A 25,553-nucleotide genomic window follows, 5' to 3' on the forward strand; every position below is an offset into this window, starting at 1 on the left:
TTGGTGGGTAAGTTGTGGGCAAATGGAAGGGGGACACTTAATGTGATGGGATGGTGTCAAGGGAACAAGGTGTTAGAAAGAATGAAGAGTGACAAAGGCTCATCAGTTTCAATCTTGTCTTTGATCTGGGTGGTAAGATCTTATGCACTGAGATATGATAGTGGTACGGGTGTGGTGGGACAGAGAAGAAAGGTGGAAAATGTTTTTTTTAAGTAGAAAGAAACGGGTAACATGAGAGTGCGCCGTGCGTGCAAATTTCAAAACAGCCACTGAGCTGCATTGAAAACGGCCATCGTCCGTTTGGGTGTGTCGGTGTGGTAGAGCCTGTCCTGGTGTGTGTGTGTGTGTGTGTGTGTGTGTGTGTGTGTGTGTGTGTGTGTGTGTGTATATAAAAATAACAGCTCTGTCTTTAAAGGGTTAAATATGCATTTGTCCAAACAAACAGATTATGACAAAATTCTTGTGAATTGCCTTCCAAAAATACCTGAGGCCCCTGCAAGCATATTTAAACAAATACCATTTATTCTGAAGAATGTGAGATATCTGGTTTGCCTACAAAGTATTTGCAGAAAAGGCTCTGACTGTTGCTATGGCCACACATAGCAGATTGTACACATTCACTGCGGCATAAATAGCCAACACGTCAAACTGATCATATACGGCTTTTCTACAAATAAGATTAATGTAATTATAAGATTTTAAATTTTCACTTAATTTGAAACACAAAACATAAATAACATGATTGCCAGATTCCAAAAGATACTCTGCTTCATACAATCATATTTACTGAAAACAAAAGAAGAAACAATTACTGCAAAAATTCACAATTTATGACATTTATAAATTCATTTTAGATTAAAAAAAAAATGGAATTTTGAAGGATGCAACGTAAGGCATTAGAGAGAAAGTTGAGGCAGAGACTGGTGAAGAGAGACAGGCTCACAGGAGGTGATCCATTAATCTCCGAGAAGGATAGCCGAGTCTGTTATGGATGTCAGTCCTATTCAAGTTAATCAGGAAAACATCATTAATATGTTGTCTTCCTTGATTAATCGCACTGCGCATAAGAGGCAAGCAGTGTCTACGGGAAAAAGCACTGAATAGAACAGGATCTCTGGACAGAGCAGCTGGAAGGCTGATAATTACGTGAGCAGCAGGTCATGATGAAAATACATGGGGAAAAATAATAACCAATTGATTGATGCCAGAGGAGGCCCCTGCAGGCGACCAATAGGCTCACTCAACTCCTGACGGCGCAACTTGGCCGGCAGAGACCCCTGGTGCAATAAACCAGCCTGTAAGGACCTTTAACTGTCGGAGCGGGGAGACCAGTGATCTCTGCTGGCCAAGTTGCGGCACCAGGATTTTAAAAGTCTGTACAAGCGACTCTATTGGTCGCCAGCAGGGGGCTCGTCTGGTTGATGAAAGAGGGGGCCCCTGCAGGCGACCAATAGAGTCACTCGTACGGACATTTAAAATCCTGGGGCCAAAGCTGCTGCGTAGTCTGTAGATTGTAGACGTGGTTGTCAGCTACTTCAGACTTACGACAAAGTGAATACCGAATTCTGGTCAAAGCCAGTTTAACCGGTGCAAATTAGTCAGCTTTTTGCATTTAAAGAGAGTTTGTCAATAGGAAGACATTTTGCCATCAGGTATGTCGGGGCGTGAAACCGCATTCTGGAAAAGAAATGAAGTGGAACAGGTTTGAGATAGATCGCTGCTATTGAATAGGTATTTCAGCAGGGCCATACCACAGCAATAGCCCCGGTCATAGAATTATAGCCCCGTTCTCATAACCCAGCTAGAGATTGGTATACGATAGACCATTAATCAGACCTTACAGGATCACATCCACAAATTAATAAATCAGAGCTTCCTGGACGTGGCATCAAAGCTTAAACTGGCCCTGGATCACATCCACAGATTAATAAATCAGAGCTTCTGCCACCCACACGGAGCTCTTTCCGATTAACTTTTTTATTTTGAGTTGATCTTCGGAACAGCATCTGAAACTTGTGAGCACTTCATACAGCGTGTGCGGGGGGCATCGCCGCAGTCCTCATTTACGATCGCTTCCAGAGGTAACAGTACGCATACTCAAACTACATTGTGTCTCCTGACGGCTAGAGCGGAAGAGTAAGTCTGCTTTCTATTCAGTGCGAGTGACCTCAGCCCTCATTTCTTAAAGTCACAATTTCCATGTTATATAAACTGTAATTACTGTATTTGCTCGATAATAAGATGACCCTGAATGTAAGACACCCCCCAAAAAATAAAAAAGCCTGAATATGGGACTACACTATAAGAAAAAAAAAGTTTTACTAGTTAGACATCAACTATTTTTTCACATTTAATAAAAACAATCGAAATCAAACATCACAATATGGGTACATACACACTCACCCCCCCCCATGTATAAGAAAGACTCGTACTATACAGTGTGTGTAATATAAATATTTAATAGCTGCAACAATAGTATATGCGCCATACATTATACGGAAATGCAAACAATATACAAAAGTTAAACCATTTTTAAATACAGGGGGGGGGGGGAGAAATAACTGCCTACGTATTTCAAAAGAATGCCCATGGGGGGGAGAAAAAACAAAAACAAACAAACATATATACATACAACAGTAAACATAAGATGAAACATGGAAAGTTAAATTAAAAAAGTAGAATTTTATTTTTTTTTTAGAAAAAATTTCTACAAACCATTGATATTAAAAAGATAATGTAAATCTAGTATATTATTCACTATAAAACACATCCTTTAATACCAAGCTTAGCCATATTAACCATTAAAGTGTTTTACCGCAACAATATGTAAAAATAAGTCTGTAAGGCACCTATTAGTAGAGTTGTATATTTTCCCCATACATGCGCTGGTACCAGATCATTCTAAAGTATTATATACAAAATCAACACAGAATAGACGCAAAAAAACCAAAAAACAAATTGGTACCTACTTATGAGCTCTACTGGATCATTTGGAATACATGGCATGTGTACCGAGAGGTCGGGGTTTCTTTTCTAGAAAACCAGGTTATATTTAGGGTCCTTAGTTGGAGGAATGGATCACTAGAGCCGCCAATCTCGCTTTATAGACAATCAAATGACTCGTTTGGAAGATCAGTGATGCGCAAGATGGTAGAAAAGACCGTGATGGGGGGGGGGTTCCAAATCTGTCTGCACAAAATACATTCTGAGGTTCTTGTTCCCTTAAGCAAAAGGCGCCCAGGGGCTTCATAGCAGCATCTGTGCCTCGTGTCCTTTTTGTACATACCACAGACTGCATAATATACGGTTTTGGCGTTTTGTGAGATGGGGAGATGTTTTACAGAATAGCTTCACGATCCAGCGACCATTAAATTATACCGAGAAGAATTAGCGTTTATTATTAAAGGTCCACTTTAAGTAGTGTATGGTGCATCTCCAGAGATCCTTGGGTGATTTTTTCTCAAATACCGGCACTGTCCATGTTTTTAGAGGTCGTTACCAGCATGTACGATTACATATTTTGTCAAGCCATAGAAGATTTTGTAAAAATCAGTTTTGGTTATTGGGACAGTGAATGCGTTTGTAATTCACCAAGTGCATCTCAGTTTCCAGACGCATTCAGAAGTCTGTAATCAGTCTGTAAGCGACGAGGGTCCTTTACACCTCCATCGTGGAAGTTTTTGTATAGATGGGTTTCTTGACAGAGTCGCAGCCATTTGGAATTTTTCTTCGCACGATTACAGCAACGATGATAAAGACGGCAAACAGCAACCCAACGAGTGCACCGGCGACAAGAGCTGGGGACAAAAGCGATACAATCGGTAAAAATACAATCACAAAATAAATTACTTCAGATCCCACAGAGACCATTTACAAAAAGTTCCAGCTCCCAGACCCGTTTAATTAAACCGAGCTCGACCGCTCGGAGACGGGGATCCTTAACTGTATAAAGAGGCATTTTAACATCTTTCATTAATTTTCACCTCCAAAGCGAGCAGCGTATTTGGAACAGGTTTTTTTTTTTTTTTTAAAGCAAAATTATAATAAAACACAATACATTACGGGGTACCCCGCCACAGAACACATAGAAAACGACCCAAACCCACCGTTACAACGCCAAGCGTTACTCACCAACAACTACTTCTGTTCTTTGGAAGATGCTTTCATTAGCGGTGCTGGGCAATAAGATCTCATTTGATGGCTCGAGATCCACCGGATTTGATTTCTTGTCAGTTAAGATTTCGTTGTTTAAATCATTGTCATGGATTGTAGTCTTCACATCTCTGTTACCCTCAGGAATTCGGTTACCCATAGTGATCTAGCAAGATTGAAAAAAAATTACGTTAAAGACAGAAACCAATCAATCCCCGAACCAATCCCGTACAGGCATTTACAAAAATAAAGGACAAATAAAGCTGACACTTTAGCCATTTGTATGGGAGGAAAAAACAACAACAACAACAACAACGCCACACATTGGACAGAAAACCCATTTTGCATGCCAGTAAGCCAGCATTATTCGCACACATGGTTTGCTCTGGAATGTACCATGAGTGGTCACATGACTTCAGCATCATGATGCCGGCGAGGTTTTCTACAAGGTGTAACGCGCTGCCGCCCAAGGCTGGTAAAAGCATAATAATAATAATAATAATAATAATAATGAATAGAAATAAAGAACACTTACAGTCGGTGTTTCCGCAGTGGAGTGAATGTGATCTATAGGACAAGAAATACTGGGATTAAAATACTGAAAAGTTAGACGCAAATAAGTTTATATAATTTTCGTAAGCGTTTGGCAAGTCCCTTTTAGGAAAAACCAGCTCTTTCTACGTATTATTCTTATACACATTTGTGTCTCCAACACCAGGTCGCAATTGTAAGTTGTATCAATTCTTAGCTTGAGGTTTGCTGCAGAGAGTCCACCTTAAAGCAAAAAACCGCATTGCAAGCCTCTTTACACTCGAGGATAGCGAAAATCTCGGTAAGAGGAGTTATAGGAGTTAAGAGCAACACGATTATTTAAAACGCAGGTTTCCCCTACAATAAAACCTTGTTTTGCAGAGTCTCATAATCACACCCTATACAATTTTCCAGCTGGGACATGCGTTGGTTTGAAAAGACAGGAATTATACTCATAGGAATCAGAAAATGCACATACATGCACGTCACAGAGTATATATATAAACCCCCCCTACCCTATATCCATCATACCAAAGCATCCCAAAAACCGGAAGAAAAAACCCAACAGAACTCCCCAGTAATCTCTTCAGCGGTCGCTTAGATTCATACCTGGATCCCCAGAGCCTGATTCGTAGTCGAAGGAATCCTCGTCGTAGTCCGAATCTTCTATGGATTCTTCAATATCCTCATCATCTGGCAGAGACCCGGAAGATTCATAGTCATAGAATCCCCTCCTGTCCATCGTTTCCGTCTCCCGTATCTAATGGAAAATAAAAGACGGTCAGTGAGCTGGAACACTGCTGCTTTCGCGTTTCACACACATGCCAGCGAGGGGCGATGGGGAGACGAGCCACTGGAAGACACGGCATCAAAGCAGCTGTGCCCCCGACATCGTACGGCCGCCGGCGAGGTACCCTAAACAGCACTTCGTTTGCCATCGTGGCAGAGTCAGGTTTGAGTCTTTCCAAGCAGGCACCATAGATCAGCAGGACCCTTAGCACAAAGCGTGCTTATGTACCTATATCGTCTCATCTTCAAAGGGTTAATCCAGCAGCATTGTTAAGTAAACATTTTCTTCTCATGGATATTTTATTGCAATAAACAGTTTTTTCCCCGGCGGCGTTTGCAGCCACACCTGCTTTAATTCAACACACCCAACAAAATGCAGGCATACAACGTTTTACTGGATACCACAATGGGGGAAAGGAACAATGCATATAAACCTAAAAAGGTCTTGCCTGGATTACGAGGGACATCAACGTACACAATACTACAACAACAACAACATTAACAAACAACAACAACAACGTCTGAAATACATTCAGAGTCTGGCACCATGAGCTTCCCTAGAATCGTCCCGGGTGATTTTGTTACACAACATATTCCATAAACTGCATCTACAAAAAGTCCCAGAAAGTACTTGGTAATTACCGTGATCTACGCTCCTGATAACCATTATTACAGAGACAAGCAGCCCACATGGAGTCCGGCTTACTTTCCTCAGGTGTACCTCGGCACCCATTATACTTCAACTAGAGGTTAATTATCGGTGGTTAAGGACGTTGTTATATGCATCTGCAGATTATCTAATTCTTGCTGATATTTACCAATATGTCAATTGAAGGGCTCTTTTGGTTTGTAGAAGGTTTTTTATTTTATTTTGTGTGATTTTAAATGCACAAACGTGATCGTTTTCATAACATTTGCTTTGATCACAAGTAGTAAGAGTTAAAAAATATAAACATTATAACTGGATGCATGAAAGGGTTAAAAGGCTTGCGCACACAATATCAGGTATGTTCTGTTCAGCGAGGGTAATATTTAACTTCTTCTAAGTAACGCACTGTACTCAACAAGGTCATGCGTTGCATAAATACTGTAATAAAAGCTGCCTCTAATGTAGCGATGATTTAATAATCTATAGATTTCTGTCCTGTTAGATGCCCCTTAGATACAAGGTTTTTTCCCCCCTTTCTTGGTTACAGCGGCTTACCATGAACGGACTCACGGCATGTTCTCAGACTGAAGAGACTTTACTACCTTCAACACAACCAGTCGACGAACGGCTAACATGTATAAAATAAGGCTACATGAAAAAGAATAGAAAAGCCTCCGCTTATATCTGCAGAATAATCGTACGAGCAGCGGGAGGATCAGATAAAAGACTTTGGTCATGAGACCAGTCCCATGTTTTGTGCCGGCTTTGTTGGAAAAAACACTTTGTTGTCAGAGGACTACAATGGGCAGCTTCAAGCGTGCAATGGTTTGAGTTTCTCTACCCTTAACTAGTCATGCGATTCCTCCCCATCACCCCCCCCAAGCCACAGATGACATGGTTTCTCTCTTTTTCAGGTGGATTACCTACAGTTCACAGTTCTGTTAGTCTTTTTACTGGGCCACACAGCCGAGGACAAGGCAACCGCGGCACTTTAAGGCCAGAAGTAACAAAGATTTAAGTGCAGCCGACATGCGATGTTTTGAAGCCCAGTCAGGGTCTGGCGATCAGTATTGGTGCAGAAGCGGCGCGATCTCCATAGCAAACAATGTGGTGTTCATTGAGATTGCTCCACTTACGCTACATTTGACCAGAATTGCCCTTTCTTCATACCCCCTCATCGGCTCAGACACTCAGTTAGTTCCTTGGTACACTATGGAGGTTACCCGCGCATGTCTAGTACAAAGCGATACATTGGGGTGCATCTGTTATAAGACCCGAGCAGATTGTCTGGAAAGGCAGTTTAAGAAGTTTAGACATTCCCTCAGTTATCAGCTTGGGAGAAATATGGGGGTGAGGGGGGGTTAATAAACATTGTTTAATATGCAGCTATATAAGAGTTGGGAAACGGTAAATACTAAAGATTGTAACTTGAGATTTACAGCAACGCGGACGCCTCCTTCGATGTTTGATCTTGTATTGAATGCATCACAGTCATGAGATCAAAGAATGCATGAAATCGGAGTCACCTTTGTAGTGACCTTACAGGTGTGCGCCCAGATCAAGTCGCCCCACGCAACAACTTTAACAGCTAAATCTACACCCCCCCCAGCTCTTATTCCCAGTTACATTACATGCAAAAAATAAAAATGATTGCCTTGGCTGGAAGAGATAAGACTTGGTTAAAAGTTAACATTTTCATCTGATTAAAGCTGCACTTCTCTGTACCAGCAGTGATTGGACAGGGATTATACATAACTTATTGGGCACTTTACTTAGGGCCACCAGTTTTATGCATGCCAGAACCTTCTGAGAGAAGGATGAAGAGCAGAACTTCAAACCAATCTCTGCGAAGCAAAACGTTTAACATAAAGCAACGAACCAATAGAAAAACACCAGATTGAAACAAACCATAAATGGAGTTTATATATAAAGTCTGCAACATCTTAAGCTAAATGTAGCAACATCCCAAACATTTGCTGCCATAAAAGGAAAGGCCGGGCAATTCCAAGCGTACAAAATCAGAAGAAATCTGCCCAAAATTGCCAACACAGGTAAACGTAGTTTAGAACGGCGCTGCGCTTACATTATCCCTGCCCTGCACGCTCTGCTTTATCCTTCTGGCAGGCGGAACACAAAACGCATCGACCAAGTTCAACAAAACTTCATAGGGAGTTCATGATGCAGCGTTTATACACCAAATAACGCTAACGTGGTATCGTGCTCTCTCTAAAATATATACATATTTAAAAGGAGTTCAGTGTAATCCTTAACATTTTACTTCTGTATAGACCAGGGGCGTCCAACATGCAGCCCTCCAGCTGTTGCAGGACTACATCTCCCATACTCCTCAGCCAGAGCCTTAGCTGAAAGAGCATTATGGGAGATGTAGTCCTGCAGCAGCTGGAGGGCCGCACGTTGGACTCCCCTGGTATAGACCCGAGTGCCATTTCAGCAACAATTCATCTACATCATGTATTCACATTTTGGAACAATGACAAAAATAAGCCTCCGCCAGACATCCATTGAAAGGCAGCCGTAGCGCAGACGACTTCCCAAATAAAACTGCACTGGAACTCAACATAGAAATTATTTAAACTACGAGAAAGAAACAGCCGTCTAGAACAAGAACCTCGATACCTGCATCCAGTTTATTTTACCAAGAACGCGAGCGCTGAGAATCGTTTCTCAGAAACACCGATGGGTTTTTCTGGTTTAGCAGGAAATGCTTTCCTTAATGAGAAAAACAACCAGAAGAAGAAGAAGAAGAAGGTTCTTCCCAACCAGCTGAAACAGAACCAGAAAACCCCCTGTGTGTGTCATTCACTATATACTTACACCAAGCGAAGTATTATAATAATTCAGTCACAATTATGCTGGAATAATGTAAATGTCTGTTTTGGACAAGACTTCCTCAAAGGAAAATTTAGCGGATTATTCCGTGCCGACCTTATTCCTGTCACAAAAGTAATCTACCAAGCAGTAATGTTTATGATGCCAAACAAAGACCACAATTTCATTCTTTACCGAAATAGGAAATCAACACTTCCCTAAATGACTAAATAAAAGAGGCGCCTGATGTACAAACCCCACTTGGGATCGACCTCCTGCTGATGTTAGCCAATCGATGGGTCAGCTGTTTGTGGAGATCTGGTGGCCGAGTGCAGACAAAGCGTGGAATCATTTGCACTGTAATGGAACCGTCTGGGGAAGAGCAGGTCTGTCAGAGAAACAAAATCTGAGACCCTACGCCCCCCACCAGGATGTAAGTTTATTACACGGCTGCTCAACTATAAAATTGGGTCTCTTCAAAGGAAAAAAGTAATAAAAAAGGTTATTGAATGCATCACAACCCTTCATGTGGGGGTGCAGGTAAAACAGACAGCAGGCTCAGCAGAACTCAATGGGACCGAGTTGTAAGAAGATTGCGACATTTTTAGGATGGCGTTCCGGAGAATAGCTTATTGCCTGAGAATTTAACAGACTATGCAAGCTTATCTGCGATGGGGAACAGAAGGAGAGCACGAGTTACTTGGCTAATTTTGATCCCCATAAAACAAAACCTTTGTAAACAACATCTCACCAAAGGCACCCCTGCGGCACTCAGGCGGCACTCAGGCACTTATGAGTACGAGAACTACATTTTTCCTCTGAAGAAGCACATTTTGATAGCTTTCTGGATACCAAATCTGAAAGTCACTTGGTTTCTCGGTCTAAGACAATCTTTGTATGGAATCAAGGAGTGAAAGCACAAACTCCTCAGAAAGCCATACACTGAGTTGATGCGTTTGTACAAGTTACGAAGATTACTCCTGTGCTCATGCAATCCATTCTTGCAGAACTTTTGGATTGTGAAAGAATGGGATATGCGCTACTCCCTTAACGAAGGCTACGTAACAATTAAAAAGAACAGCATTACATCAGACACGACAAAGGAAGATGGATTTGCTGTAATAGGAGTCAGGCATGTGCTTTAATTTGCATTGGCACGTCTGTGTTGTAATTTAAAGGGCGTATATCATATATGTGATTGGATGGAAACGTTAATTACACAGAAGTAAGCTTATAAACATACAAGTGAGATTCTGAAACAAAGCATCATATGATGAGATTACACAAGCGGTGACAGTAATTATAGAATTAACACAAGATTTAAGGACACAAGTTACAAAAGGCACTGAGTAACAAATAGACGAGTCTTCCATTAAGCAGGGTCCATTGGAAATTAATATGTTTGCCATATCTCAGTTTCCAGGGAACTTTTTCTTTAGTCTTTAAAGCTAAATATATAAAATTAGATTGCATTAAAAAAAAGTTGCAAGGCGACTCCAATCTTTCACGTGGCCTACTTAAAATGGGGAGTTTACTTGTACAGTCATTGTCCTTGCGGCAAGGTCCATCATTAGACCCCAGCATCCAACCCATAGGCCACCTGCCAGCCAGGTCAACCGTCTACAAATGGAATGGGACCAAGGGTGAGGAACAGAAGTCTTAAAAATCAATGCTACTACTTATGGCACAGGAGCTTCCATTAACTACCAACAGACCCCTAAGCACTACCGAGGACTAAGCTTGCATTGGAGACCTTCGTCAGTTAATAATTTTGCTGCAGAACACAGGTTTTACAGCCATGTTCTGTTGTAAAAGATAAAAGTTAGTGAAAATCAGTAAAAGCACCCGTTATAACAAAACCTCCACCATACAATAGACTATTCTAACCAGCGCCGCACTACAGGAGTGAAACATGCCGGTACAAGACGGTAATTGTGCAACTCATGGCAGAGGGGGCATTAATGATCATTTCAGCAGTTATGAAACTTGTTTGGGGGGGGCGTTTTTTTTTTTTTTTTTTTTTTAAATACACAAAAAAGTCTATTCACAAACCTGGTAGAATATACAGCAATTATACTATGGGTGTGGAGCTTTACCAAAAGCACAAGACAGCAGCGCTATATGGCACAGGTACAAAATGCCTTAATATGATAAGGGGACGATTTAGGAATAAAACGTGTAAAAACATATCATACCCCCCCACTTAAAAACAAAAATACTTTAGCTGTTTAAAAACATTGCATAATCCTACAGTATGTTGTCAGACCAACTGGAAAGTACCGATAACTTCCCCACTCATACGGCGCAAAAGAAAATCCCCTCTTCAACCGGGGTCCGCATATTAAGGTTAATTTTCTCAATAAATGGCAATTTCAGCAAAAAAAGTAAGCCGCTTAACCAATTGTCACTGATCTTTGAATTTAGAAACCCCCAAAGGCTCAGGTTGTACACGGAATATAAGTCCTAGAGGTCTTTCTACTGTATAAGGCAGTACAAGTGACTCAAGTCTTAATCTGACTATTAGTCACAGTGACTCAAGCAGAAAAGTAAGCCTTTAAAGCATGAGCCATGCTGACGGCGGCGTTATCTTCTGTCCTACGTGCATCACGGCAGATAGTGTGAACGTCAGTCTAGAAAACTTTTGGATCGTGTAAACACGCATTTTCCCTACTGTGTGCTATGAAACACCGCTATCCATTCAAACCATTGAATAAGAGATACCCCCATTATGATATTCTAGGAAGGACCTGAACAAAAGGACACCAGGAAGCACGGCGTCTGCCCTCCAAAACACTTTAACAAACCCTCGATGAAGAATGCAGCAGCTGTTCTATAGAGATGCGTCATGCGCATGTGAAACCGCCATGCAAAGGCATCGGAGACATGGGTGTAAGAACTTAAATGAAGTGTTATTGACTCAGGTAGACGTTAGTCAGCGAGTGGAAGGGTGTGTATGTTATGTATAGGTTTACTCACTCCCATATACGTGAATACGAGTGCCTGCGAGAAGAGGCGTGACATTCAAGCTACCATTTTTATTATTTTTTTTTACATGATTTAGGTCTTATAGGGGAAAAACCTCACGCTTGTGTTTAGTCTTCGTGAAAAGAACCTCGTTTCAGAAACTTTTCCAGCCATGAGCATTTGCCCTTTTTTGCTATAAGGACTGAGCAGGAAGTCGTAAGACAGAAAGCAACGAGGAGGCAGCAGTTACAGGAGCAGACACTCAATTCACAAAACCGTCTACGTTATGCTTGTGCTGCCAGACAACGCAGAGAAGTTTGGTCTTTTTCTTAAATATAATAATGTTCTTTGCGCAAGACTATTATTCATATGTAAATGAGCCCACAAGTGAACAATTCCCTCGAAGGGGCCTCATGCTATAGAGGAAGCCTTGGTGTCGGTTTGAACCGGCGCAATTTAAGTGTTTAAGGAATCACTGGAGCATTCGTCAAAAGACACGTGAAGCCCATACCCCGCTGCACCCAAATGCTGCTACGTGGGTTACTGCGGATCGTACGGAGTTAATTTAATACACAAGTATGGAGCATTTACGCAACATACCCCAACTCGGAGTTTAAAGTTAAATGGCTTAGGGGCTTTAGCCGGGGTACATCCTGCAAGCCAAAATCTCATCATTTTTGTTAACTCCTCTAACTTGTAACGGCAGGGGGGGTGGGGGGAGGCGGCGGAAGGATGTCCATTTTTGGAAACGGGGGGGGGTCTGCATGTGAGATTACGCAAGACACAGAAGGCCCCATGTTGCAACACTAATGTACCATGACGTGTGGGAACATCAAAGCCAAATTCCTCCAGGCATCTGGAAGCCATAGCCATGGGCTTCCACCAAAACATGTTTGTTATAAGGTATACATGTGAAACGCGTGTCCGAAGTATTCCAATTATAGCTATTCTACGTGTGCTGCAGCTGCGTGACCAGGCAGTCCGGCGTGTATTTTATCCAATGTATTGTATCCCGTGTGTTTATATAACTGAGAAAATACTCTGTAAACACGGATACATTTCATGATTTACACATGGAAATTTCCATCAGCCTGGCTAGTATTTAATATGTAAGCGAATATCGAGCTAGAACTAAGCTCACAAGATATACTAGCTGGAGATCGGTTTATGGGCAGGCAAGGGCCACACTAATCATTTCGAACAACAGAAACCATACCAGAGACACTAAACGCCGCGGTTAGATACATGCCAATTCACTTACTTTAGCAACACGGCAAGCGATTTGCAGCAGTGGGGAAAACCGGTGTGATGACCGAATATTTAAAACGGGTTCCCATCGTCAAATGGATTTAAACCAGCGATAAATCAAGAGTCAATCTTCTGAAGATATCAGATTAGCTGTTTATAGAAAATGTGTGGCAATATCAATGGGGGGGGGATTTATCCTTCCCATCACAAAGCTGCCAGAATCAAAGCTGCCACTAAATGGGAAAATGAGACAATGAAAAGGGAAGAAATACTGAATAATCATGGGAATCCTGGCATTTACAACTAGGCCAAAATCCCCCCCCCAATATATTTTGTGTACAGACTCAGTTCCTAGCTAAAGAGAGGGGCTGGCAAAGTTGCCTCACATTAATCAAAACCCTGCATCATTCATAAAAAAGCTCCCTAAATGGGACAGAAGCCCACACTGTACCAACGTCACAAACCACTGGCCGGACACAAAGGGTTAAAGTTGGGCAAACAGAGGGAGGGAGGGGGAAAAAAAAAAAGTGGGGGGTTGGAGTAACTTTATTCACATCCGACCGACCGAGCGCGCGGCACGTAATCCGCACACAAATCAGACGGGTCAGGGATCGAGGCTCACGCGGCACGGAGACAATCCGGAGACCGGAGGCAGACAATCCGGAGACCGGAGGCAGACACTCGGGTGTAGCGATGGTTACCGGTCCCGGTTCTGATGGTATTTACTCCGGCAGAGCTATAAAAACTGCCCCGATATCAGCCCGAGGGTCTCTTCTGGTCCTTTACGCCGAACCGTTTTACAACAATCCGAGATAAACAAAAACATAAAACGGAAACAATGTAACAAATAGCACTTATTATACACACAAACACACACACAAACACATACATACATACACACACACACACACACACACACTACGTGCATTGCCCGCCGTACTACAGCCAACTCTTTAATAGATGGCAGAAGACTTTGTGAATACAGATGGCGGGGCGTGATTGGGGTCAGAGATCCCGGTCCTGGAGAGTTTGCCTTCCTTTGAAGTTAAGGGGGGGGGGAGTGGGAACTCTCACTCACTCTCACAGAGGCTGGACTTCGCGATCCTATTTCTATGGCGAAGGCATCGGCCCCCCGCGGAATGCATGCAATGCGGACCCCTCCGCTCCGTAACCTCCGAGCCGATCAGAGATCTCGCCGCCATTCAGAACGATACGACGCGATTAAAACAAGCAACGCGTCAGGTATTCAGCGTTACGAGCGAGCGGATTGCGTCACTTACCGACTCGGCGGCTGCCGCGGATACCAGGAGCGCGCAGATCATTAAGACGGGATTCATGGTGACTTCGGTTAGCGGGAGTCCCGGAAAGAGCGCACGGATTCCTAAATGTAGCGTTTTATCTCCACACTGCGCGTACCGCCGCACCAGCTCCGCCGCAGCTCCAACTTTACTATCGCGCTCAATGTTACCTTCAGAGGTTTTTTATAAGACGTCCCTCCCATCCCAAACAGCCCCATTCCCCTCCCCCTTTACCGGAATTTCCCTGTCTGAGATTTAGAGGGGAAATGACATAAGAGGCTTTGGTTTCCGAGTAACTTCATGGAATTTTTTTTGTTTTCTGCCTTTGTTTCCTTTTGTAGGCTGACATGAGGTCTATTTATTGCTCTGGGTATTCCAGTACAGAGATATCCTGTGTGTTATGACATCACTGACTGTCCTATGAGATCACCACTTTCTGATTCCCACTACTTCTTCATGATATGGGAAATATGAAACTTTTCCCTTTCGGAATGTTAACGTTTTCCTTTCTTAACCCTTTAAGGGCTACGTTTATTTTAAACTACAAGACAAGACCAATTTCCACTTTCTCGTTGTGTGTACCCACTCACATTATATATAAATATATTTTAAGGACAAATAGGGTTTTCATTTGTAACCGTATTCATACATATATTTATTAATATGATATAAAACTGTAATAGAAAATAATAATAATACAATAATAACAGGATAGGTGTCACTGCTAAAAGCAAACCAAATCAACATCCAATGAGGACACCAGTACCCCACATAGGGTTTGTACACCGTATGGTGTTTTTTTATTATTATTATATATATTAATGCCGCTTTCAAACACTTCACAATTGGACATTTTTTCTACTTACTTATTCATTCATTAGACTGTTTTCCAGCTTTTTCAGCTACTCTTTATCATAGACCAGCGCAGTTTGTTCAGAAATCTACTTGGGGTCATTGGAGAATCCATGGATACTTTTTTAACTATTGTTTTATTTGTTTGATTTCCTCCTCTTTCGACTCTCTCTTCAAGTCACGCAGTTCATCGGTATGCAGCCTTGCTTTCTTGATCACACACATTTCAACCACCCTGTAGCCCATCGCACCTTTGTGATCAGCTACAGAGAGGACTGTAGTTTGGGGAAGCCGTATTAGTCCAGTGTATAAGTGTATCCAGTGTATAAGAATGCTGCAGAACCTTGTAATACCTTTTTTATTGGACTAACCGTATTTAAACTAATAGACGAGCTTTCGGGAGTCCTCCCTTTATCAAGCTACAGAGAGGTTATCAGAGACTCCAGCGGGGTCTGTACTGAGGGTCTCTATTACATCATGCGATGCTCGAAGCTCACACTCCAATAAGGAAACGCATGTACTTCTGTTTAAACGCTCTACATCGGACCTGCCCAAAAAAGTGTGGAAGTGTCCTCTGGAGGTATCGCAAATTCTAATTACATTCTGCTACCAAAATCTTTATTAAATGAAAATATAAAAAGTAATCCCCAAAATTGCTAACCCTGGTTCCTGGGGGGTTTACAATATTTGTCTGCCCGGGGCCTGCGCTCTCACTCCGGCCGTTTTCTGTTACATCCCGGAATGATGGATGTGTAATTGCATACACAGCATTATGTGACATAGAAGACTCACTTGAGACACCTAAACCCTTTTAGCGCAAACCTCCTCTTTTGGAAAAGTACCGGCATATAAAATAGGACCTGTCTATTACATAATGGAAAGACACAAGTCTCCAAATTTCAAATAAATCAAAGCTAAAAATCATGGAAATAATGTATTTATAGCTGATGCTATTCATTTTATTATTAAGTATCTTATTATATAATATCAATCATATAAACTGAAGTCATTCAATAGAGATGGCCACCCAAGGGTCCATTTCCCTGTAGATGACCTTATCTGAGGTAGCATAAAGAAGATGACATCATGTCCTATATCGTGATTACATCATTTTACTGTATTGATTAAAGGATCAAACTGATATTCGCTGTCACCCTGTGCATAAGCGGGGTGAATGGAAGCCTGGTTGGCTGAAGATGGAGATATGAGGTATATCAGTTAGAAGCTAACTTTGCGGCAACCAAATGTGTCCAAGAAGATTATGTTATTGGTACTCTAGAAGGAACAGGTTAAACAATGCTGTGGCAGTATTGGTAATTAGACTTCATTTCGCGATGTCTACCGAGACCTGGAGATGGGTATTTGATTGCGCCACACGTGATAATGTAATTTATGCACCGGACCTCCTTCCTATGTACCTACTAAGAACTAGCTAATTCAAACAAAAGGAAAGGGGCAGACAATTAGCCTCTGGGGAACGATATAATTAAATCAACCCCCCCTGGAGCTAAGCACATTGTGATATAAAACCAGACTGACAAATATACCCCGTAATAAACATTGGAGTTCGTTCACTAAAGGCAGCGTTGACAGGAGAGATTTCGGGGAGTTTTGTTTCAGCTTCTCAATGTCTTCACTATTTATTATGAAGGCCAACCTCAGAGATGTTCTGCTGGAGGAAGAACTTGGCTTGCCCTGTATATGTATATATATATATATATATGCCAGGGTATTTGGGTACTGGGTATACATGAGCATTTGATTTGCTGGGATCCTTTTGCATGGGGGATATATATATAATTATAAAGGGCCACCCCTGGTGAACATCTCCTGCCAAAAGGGCCGAGCTGATACGTAATGCACATTTAAGGCATCATTTCTCGAATGACTTCTTAAGAATTTAAATATGAGTTTTCCAGGGCCAAGCTCTCCCTCCAGGGAAAAGTTCAACCCCTCATGGATATATAACGAAGTTACTGAAATCAGGGCCGAACGAATGATGACAAAGCGGCCCTGGCACTTTCAGGCATATCCAGTGAGTGGCTGCAACACCCTGTCTGCTGCTGGTGAGTGTGTCGGCCAGCTGCCACCGGACATTGGTATGCAAATAGCATGTTTTGTCCTGTTTATCCCCAGAATATGTATGGATATGTATGTAACAAATGTAAATAAATAACACAATGACCCCCGACTCGCATACGCGGTAAATCACCCAATTATCACGACTACCATTAGTCCCCTACACAATTAACAAAGATTGTATCGGGCACCACTTAATCTCCAGCGTCAATGGTTTGGCTTCATATTGTTTTACAAACTGGCACCAAGACATCGCTTTCTATTCTGTTACCAAACATATATGCAGACTTTAAACATTGATTCATAAGAACACAGTTTATTCACCAAAGATTAATAACCCACTTAAGTTTGAAAGTCGACCCAACATTTAAAAGAGCAGTTGGTGCTTTTTTAACATTGTTTGTAGTAATTATTACCATTAATTAATTATTATTACCATTATATTATAGAAATATTTGCATTTTTACAAGAAGCAAAAAAACATACATCTAATTAAAACTACTATCATACAGAATGGAACGGTTCACGAGGCCCTGCACGATTGTGGTATTAATCTGTTGTGCTAGGTACGTCACTGGTCGTTACCTAACCGTTTTTGCGTGACATGCGTGGCCCGTCATTGTACATTAAGGGGTTAATGTTGTAAATGACTATTGTAGCAGAAAACATGTGACTTACAGAGGTGTACAGAGCCCCTTTTTCTGCAACGATCACTCCTGTGTTCCAAAGGCACGTTGTGTTGGCTTATCCAAGTTTACTTTCAACATTTCAAATGTGTTTTCCATGAAAACAGCTAAGTGACCCCAAACTTTTGAACGTTAGTGTGTATATACAACAATAACCAAATGAATAAAAACTGATATCAATAAAAGTATAGTGGGAGCTCCCCTGGTACAAGTTTCTTTCACAAAAATCCGTTTTTATTCATTAGAAGGCAAAAGTATTTTAAAACCGAGTGCTTGAAACATGCGTGTAAGAGCCATAAAACAAGAGCAAGAAACGCTAACAGACAAACTACACGCGACCGCGTTCTTTCCCGCTGACGTTCTGAATCCCCATCATTCTATAAGAGGATGGCTGTGACGCTGAATAAAAGCTATCGTTTGTAGCTCCTGGTGGCTCTTTATTTGTAAATAGATTTTTAGGAGGACATCTTTAATAAGTAAATAAAAGAGGAACAGTAATTTCTTTATGACTCAGAGATATTTATAACTGTTGCACCAATAGAGGAACTTCCAGATAAACCTTGACACATGTAATGATGTAAATGCTTGCATTGATATAAAGGGGAACTTCTATCTTTTTTGTAATATGTTTTTTTGTTTCATCTATATTTCATGAGTTAGCTAAAACAGCCTTCATTTTCTGTATACTCACCCATGATCCTCTGGTTCTTGTAAAGCTATTCTTCTGGAGATTGGACTACCGAACCAATTACATCCATAGGACTGGGGGTACGGCATTCACCTACAGCAACCCCACGAACAAAAACCACGGACAAATAGATAAATCAAAACAAGCCAGGAATCAATACACAAGAAAAGCAACTGAAACGTGGTCAGGGCCAACCAAAGAAACAGAATAAACAATTTACAGCACCCAGAGTAGCACCAACTAAACTCTTTGAACTGGCAACAGAAACCGCGCAAAGGAAGTTTCCAGAGAGGAAAGGGTTTCTCCCGGCAGCCCTTTCCTAACAAACTATACTGGTTCAGTTATTTTCTAATTGTACCGTCATGACCTTTAACATTTATCGTGGTAACCGAGGCCTGTAGAGTCTAAGATGTTACTCTTGGGTGTTTTGCAATTTCTCTGAGCTTTGCACGGTCTGACCTTGGGGTGAATTTGCTAAAATGTCTTGAATGTTTTTCACCTTTCTCACTTCTAGAATGATGGACTTTAAGTTGTTTGGAAATTACCTAATAATCCTTCTCTACGATCATTGCTAATGTGTTTGCTGGTCTGGAGCTTTCAGGTGCGTGTTAACACAATGCCAAGGAGGAAACTGCTCAAACGTCAGCGTTTATAGAGGTGGTGCATGTTAATTCCTATGGACGCAGTAAGGGTGTACTTCGTTTTTCACAAATGGCTTCTCCATTTTGGCTTTATTTTTGTTGGGTAAGTCATGACATGGTTTAATATGCCATGTGTTGTTGATCATCTGAGGTTGTATTCACCTTATTTTTAGACCTGCTAAGGAACGGATGATTGTTATTATGTCCCGATACATAAAACCATAAAATTCAAAGAGGGTGTACCTTATTTTACACACAACTGTATATTTCCATCTTCTTCAATATTCAAAAGTTAGTACAGCTTGGATGTGTTTTGAGTGGTGTGGAAATTCATTAAGTTTTATCATCTCATCAGACATGCACAGTGGAATGTTATTTAGCCATAACGGCAGATTATTAATATTTTTAGTGTCTGTCACAGCTATAATATAATAACAAAACATTATCTGGATTACGTAGTTATATCAAAACATACTCAAAATATCCAGTGGATGTAACAATCTGTACCAGGAGCTGATGCAAAAGCACATTTCTTAGTTGTAAAAATATTTGATCTCGCAGCTGGGTCACAGCCGGTGCCACAAAAGGTTATTTCAGTTTCTGTGTTATTTCACTTTACACTTATTTTAGATGCCTTCCTCGTAATCGTCGTCCCCATCGCATTCCTATATTTTAGACCAATGGACAATCTTTATTCATACTTTCCTTATTTTTATTTCACTTACTGCAGTGCCCTTTGTATTTTGTCTGCCCTGCCTGGTCTTATGGGTGTTTGGGTCTGTGTTCTGGTAAATGACTTTCCCACATCAGAAAATGCAAAAGAAGAAGATAAATAACAAATGGTGACCAGATAAGTAACTTGGCCAAGAGACCATAAATCCATCATCCTGTCCCATGATCTTAACCATATTTTTGGAGGTCTTCCCTAGACCCCTTTCCATTAATTGCTTAATCTACTGTACCTAGTATCATGTAGTGCAAGTCCTGGAAATCAACAACGGGACACACAAAGGCACCCGACATCAGTCTTGAGTCCACCTCCAATATGAAGAAGAGTTCTAAAGTGTCATGTTACTATGGCAACGTATTTATATATTTAAAAGGAGCATTGAAACACACTTCTTTTAGCTGAGATGGCATTACGGTCTCTTTAAAGCTATCTATGTACAATAACTGTACAGGAATTCTCCAGCAAGTAACTCCGGAAGATACTGCCCCCTAAACATTTGGCTTACGAGACGCTCAACGTGCAGGTATAGCGTTAGACGTAAATCTTGTATTTTTGTGCCCAGGTGTTTTCCAGTTGTGAATATTTCGCGGCTCCCTCCTCCTCCTCCTCCTCCTCTCGGCTTTTTTGATTTGCAGCCAGAAGACAAGAAGAGGAATGTGTGTTTACTTTTAATGCATGCGCACTTCGTTCGTGACATCAGAGATCACATCAAGCCATGAGCTCATTCGTAATGAATGCACCCCGTTACTGCGTATAAATTCTAACAACATTTCCAGGCAGACGTTTTGGCTGCCGTTTCAGAAACAGAAGCAGAGTTAGAACGCAGAGCAGCGGAGACGGAATAACATTTTATTCAAACATCCCGAGCGTCCTAATTCCAAACTCAACCAAACTTCCAAAGGAGTACAGAAGCGGGGGTAGCCACCGACAGTGCTCAGGCTGGACATTTGCTAGGGTTTGTTGTGGACAATTTAATGATGTTCTATGGCAGGGGCGTCCAACATGCGGCCCCTGGGCCAGATGCGGGCTGCTGGCCTTCCGCGTGAGCAGGGCCGGACTGCCCACCGGGAAATTTCTGTGGGCCCGCAGACTTCATTAAGCGGCCGGCGGAAGCGGTCTTACAGCCGCACGACGACTGCTTTGAACGCATGACATTTTTTGTGTTAAAATCACTAATTCCCAAATTGATTGTGAATTATTGACTGGGATTGCTAAAAATAGCTTCATTAAATTCCAAAATCTAAAATACAAAATCTATATTAGTCAGAAAAATAAAAATGACCATTCTATGCAAAGTGTTAACCTACAAATGAAATTCCTCAGACAAAAAGCATATCTAAGAACCTCAGCAATAATGCATAAAGTACTAAATATCCATGTCTTCCATGGCAGAAAAGAAAAAACAGAAACTTACTTTTCTCAAATTGTTGACGCATTACCCCCCCCGCTCCATTAACATCTTTAGAAGCACCAAATGTACATGTACGGGCGGTCTCATTAGACTCCGAGTACCCACATGTGCACAAGCAGGAGATACATTTGGTTAAATTAATCTCTTAAACCACCATCAGAATGTGAAATAAAAGTGTGGAGTATCAGTTTATACTACGCTGAATCCTTGAATCCGTGCTATTTATTACAATAAGAGTATAAGTTTTTAATTAGTACATGGATTGGTGATCACTGCCATGCCGAGTGTCTTACGAGACCACAGGGAGCTCACCCCATGGAGTCTGAAAGTCACTACAAATATGCTTTCTAATATGTGATTATCATTAACCCCTTAAGGACAATGAGCGGTCCCTAAACCCCTTGAAAACAATGCATTTTGAGCCCGTACATGTACAGGCTTTGTCATTAAGGGGTTAAATGGCAGCCATGGAAGCCAGTCAATAGTGTCAGACAGCTGTAATCACCAGCGGGTTTCACAAGGACAGGCGTAACACAGTTTGTGTCGGTCTATAAAGGGTTAATTTAGGGATTGGTAGATTGTGCCAGTCTCTCCAGAGGAACGCTAACTTCCACTGAGCTCCTGCCAGGGCATGGACGGAAGAGGCTCCGGAGAAAGCTCAAGTGTTGCTTTTTATTATGCTAGAATTGTTTGTTTTAAAACAGAAGTCTCTGGAACCTTTGCCACAATTTGATACTTTTATTTTTCAAGCAAATGGCAAAGAATGAAGTGGAAAAATAAAGAGACTGGGGGGGAAAAACAAACTTCTGCTTCCTGGTTTAAAACCCGAAGCTCTGCACCATTGGCCACTTTGTGGGAGTTGGCGTTGTGTAAATGTTTTTACTGCCGTGGAGCGAGCAGGGAAATTAACTTTCAGTTTCAAATGGAAACGCATGCTGCTAACGACTAAAAGCATCAGAAATTGGTTCTTTTTCTTATTCAAACTTCCGTTGAAGTAATAAAAAAAAAAAAAGAAACAATTGCTGCTGGACTTTTATTATTTTGGCCCACACTTGCAGTTAACCCCTTAATGACCATGGTTATCAACAGCTACTATAAATGTGCAAAAATATTAAAATATATAGATGGATTTGAAAACAAATCTTCCTGTTTATCTTTTTTTATTTTTTAACCCTTACCTAACTCTGCCCCCCCACCACACTAGCTACCCAATATAAATTATAATATACATTTAACAATTAACCCCTTGGGTCTTGGGACCCAGGCCATTCGCTGTTTCTTGCTGCTTTTGTCTCTCCAGCTCACATTGAAAAGGAGAGAGACAGGGAACAGAAACAAAGGCACTGCTGAAAACTCCCTTTACCATTTACACACCAAATGTTGTTTTATTTTTTGTATTTTTTAATAGTTTTTGGATAGTATAATGTTTTCTGGCAGCTGCGTGTTAGCCATTTGTACGCATTCTAGTTCTGTGATCCGCTAGATAAACACCTTTACTCTTCTCATGGTAAACAAGACAGCGGCTCAGCCTTTATCACCCAACTAATGAAAGCCTACGGAGGGCCAGATTTCATCGGACAGGCTGGACTTCATTAGTATTGCCATTAAAAGTCAGATAAATTACCAATGGCACAAAAAGACACCACATTTACCAAAATACCAAAATGCCTCTACAATCTTTCCTAGAAGCAAAATGTAGGACTGAATGAAGCCACAAGCCATCCATGCGACTGGCACATGGTCTTGACGAACAGAAAAGTGAGCCACACCACAAAACAGGACAGGTCGAAGAAGAGACTCTGCAGGACACAGAGAGGCCAAAAAATGCCCCCCCATCGTCTCTATTGTATTTGTTCGTTGCTCTCAAACGTAATCCATTACCTCTAGAAATTTGCAATTTCACCGAATTATTCTAGAGGCTTGGAATTTGTTGGCCTTAGGGAATAATTTCGTCTCATTATGCACGGCCAACACGGCTCTTTTAATAGGAAAAAATGACTGGGGTTGGTCCTTCATAATTATAGGTAACTATAGCAATAGTTAAATGTTTCCACATCTCGGAATCTGGGACAGCGATCCATATTTGGTTGAACTGCCCCATTATTAAATTATTTATTATTATTATTTATTATTAAAATAGTCCTCGCTACTACAAGTCGCTGCCTTGAAAGAAAAAAAATATTCGATAAAAAATGTTTGGCTTTATTGTAGGTACAGAGTCATTTTATTAAATCACTTAGATTTCTTTGCATCGTCTCTTACTTCCCAGAGCACAAAGTTACCATTCCTAGTAAAGCAGAGAATGCTGAGATTTCCATCCAGGAATATCGTATCGCTTATTAATCATTCATTTCGCTGAAATTCATTACATGACCCACACATCCTTAGGCCAGAAAAGCCCATAGTTTTCTATTATTGTTAGCTATAGCGAGACGACTCGCTCTTCAGGCAGGCAGAGTGATTGTTTTTGTGGCCACTCGTTGGGATTCATTCAATGACCAAAGTATTATTTGCAACAATGGAAGTAAAAAATGCAGAAAGCAATTCAATGACCAGCTTAAAAACCAGAGAAAAATGGTGCATTTAATGGTAAAAATCCACAAAGCCAAAGGCTGATGGCCGGGTTTGTTTCTGACATGAGAGCATGAAACATGATAGAAACCAAAACATACGCAGACTCATACAGAATGCATACATAATATAGAGATCACTCACACTCACCTTTCAAAACACACTTTGATCAGCCCTACTTTCCCTCCTATCACCTGGGGGTATTTCCAGTCAACAATTGAAAAAGCTTTGGTGACAACAATCCGTCCTACTCACGGGTGATTCATTAAAGAGAAGATAATAGATGCCAGGACTCATCAGTCTGTTTTGTGTTGCACTTGGCTCTGTTTCTTGCGTCTTATATTATGTAGCAAGGGGTGATATCATTGATGTGTCATGCATGCTGAGACCAGGCGCAGAACTCACCTAATGATCAAGGGCCAACGGACCTGGGGAAAAAAGCTAAGTATTGCCCTTAGGCCATTGCCTTTCCGGAGCACAGGGTGGGAAGGCAGTGGCTGTAGCTGGCAATCAGTAAATCCAGAGAACACAAAGCTGTCAATCATAACCCCGCGAGTCAGCGGCCAGCATTATGACAAAGAACGTTGGCCAGGAATGACAATCTGTAGTTGGGGCAGTTTTTGTTCTGCCTGACAGCCCCAGTAAAGAATGCAATAATAATACATAAAAAACCCTGTATTATCAGATAAAGACCAAATAAATAATGCATGAAAACCCTAAACTGCAGGCATAAACACTCCGACATTTCATCATCTCTCCCCTTTCTCATTTCCCCCCTTTATCTCTCCCAGGTTTTGTCTCTTCTTTTTTTGTTCTCCCTTTTCTCATTATCACTTCCATTCCTCTTTATCTAATCTCATCCTTTTCTCTTTTTCTTTCCTCCTCTCTCTTTAACTCTCCCTATCTCTCCCGTTTCTCTTTATTTCTCTCCTTATCTCTCCCATTTCTCTTTATCTCTCTCCCTATCTCTCCCATTTCTCTTTATCTCTCTCCTTATCTCCCCCATTTCTCTTTATCGCTCTCCTTATCGCTCCCATTTCTCTTTATCTCTCTCCCTTAAGTTTGATCACCTTTCTTATTATCTCTCCTCCTCTTCCCCTCTCCATTCTATATCTCATCTTTCTCTTTATCTCCTCTTTCTCTTTAGATTTTTCACTCAAGAACAACGAAAGGGGACGCCTTACATTACGGGTGACGCAGCCCCCTGCATCACCCGCTGTCTCTCTTCACTCCACACCGCCCAGCAGCCGACCACCACGAGGCTCGGCCAAGCACCTACCCACCAGCCCCGCTCTGTTATCAGCGGAGGAAACCATGATCCCTCCCTGGGAGGCAGAGATGCCGGATCCCTGTGCAGTCAGGCAGCCGGTTGGGCCTCCAACTCTTCTCCCGTCCGTGAGGCCGGTGTGTGGCTCCCACCTTGTCCACCGCGAAC

General features: G+C 41.6%; 2 protein-coding genes across 2 annotated transcripts in view; one reads left to right on the forward strand and one right to left on the reverse strand.

Moving 5' to 3' along the window:
- Positions 1-3,373: 3,373 nt before the first annotated feature.
- On the reverse strand, positions 3,374-14,609 carry LOC128470937 (syndecan 4-A-like). Its single transcript, XM_053452787.1, has 5 exons — positions 14,443-14,609; positions 5,293-5,443; positions 4,688-4,755; positions 4,132-4,318; positions 3,374-3,797 (listed from the first exon to the last, which is right to left on the reverse strand). Exons 1-5 carry the CDS (start codon positions 14,497-14,499, stop codon positions 3,658-3,660), a joined length of 603 nt encoding a protein of 200 aa, XP_053308762.1. The 5' UTR covers positions 14,500-14,609; the 3' UTR covers positions 3,374-3,657.
- Positions 12,295-25,553, forward strand: part of LOC128471102 (ubiquinol-cytochrome-c reductase complex assembly factor 1) — a 77,168-nt gene continuing 63,909 nt past the window's right edge. Inside the window, exon 1 of the mRNA XM_053452961.1 lies at positions 12,295-12,301. The gene's annotated coding sequence lies outside the window, so the exon portion shown is untranslated. The remainder of the gene's footprint in view (positions 12,302-25,553) is intronic.

This window comes from Spea bombifrons, chromosome 13 (assembly GCF_027358695.1).
Source record: "Spea bombifrons isolate aSpeBom1 chromosome 13, aSpeBom1.2.pri, whole genome shotgun sequence".
In the NCBI taxonomy this organism is placed as follows: Eukaryota; Metazoa; Chordata; class Amphibia; order Anura; family Pelobatidae; genus Spea; species Spea bombifrons.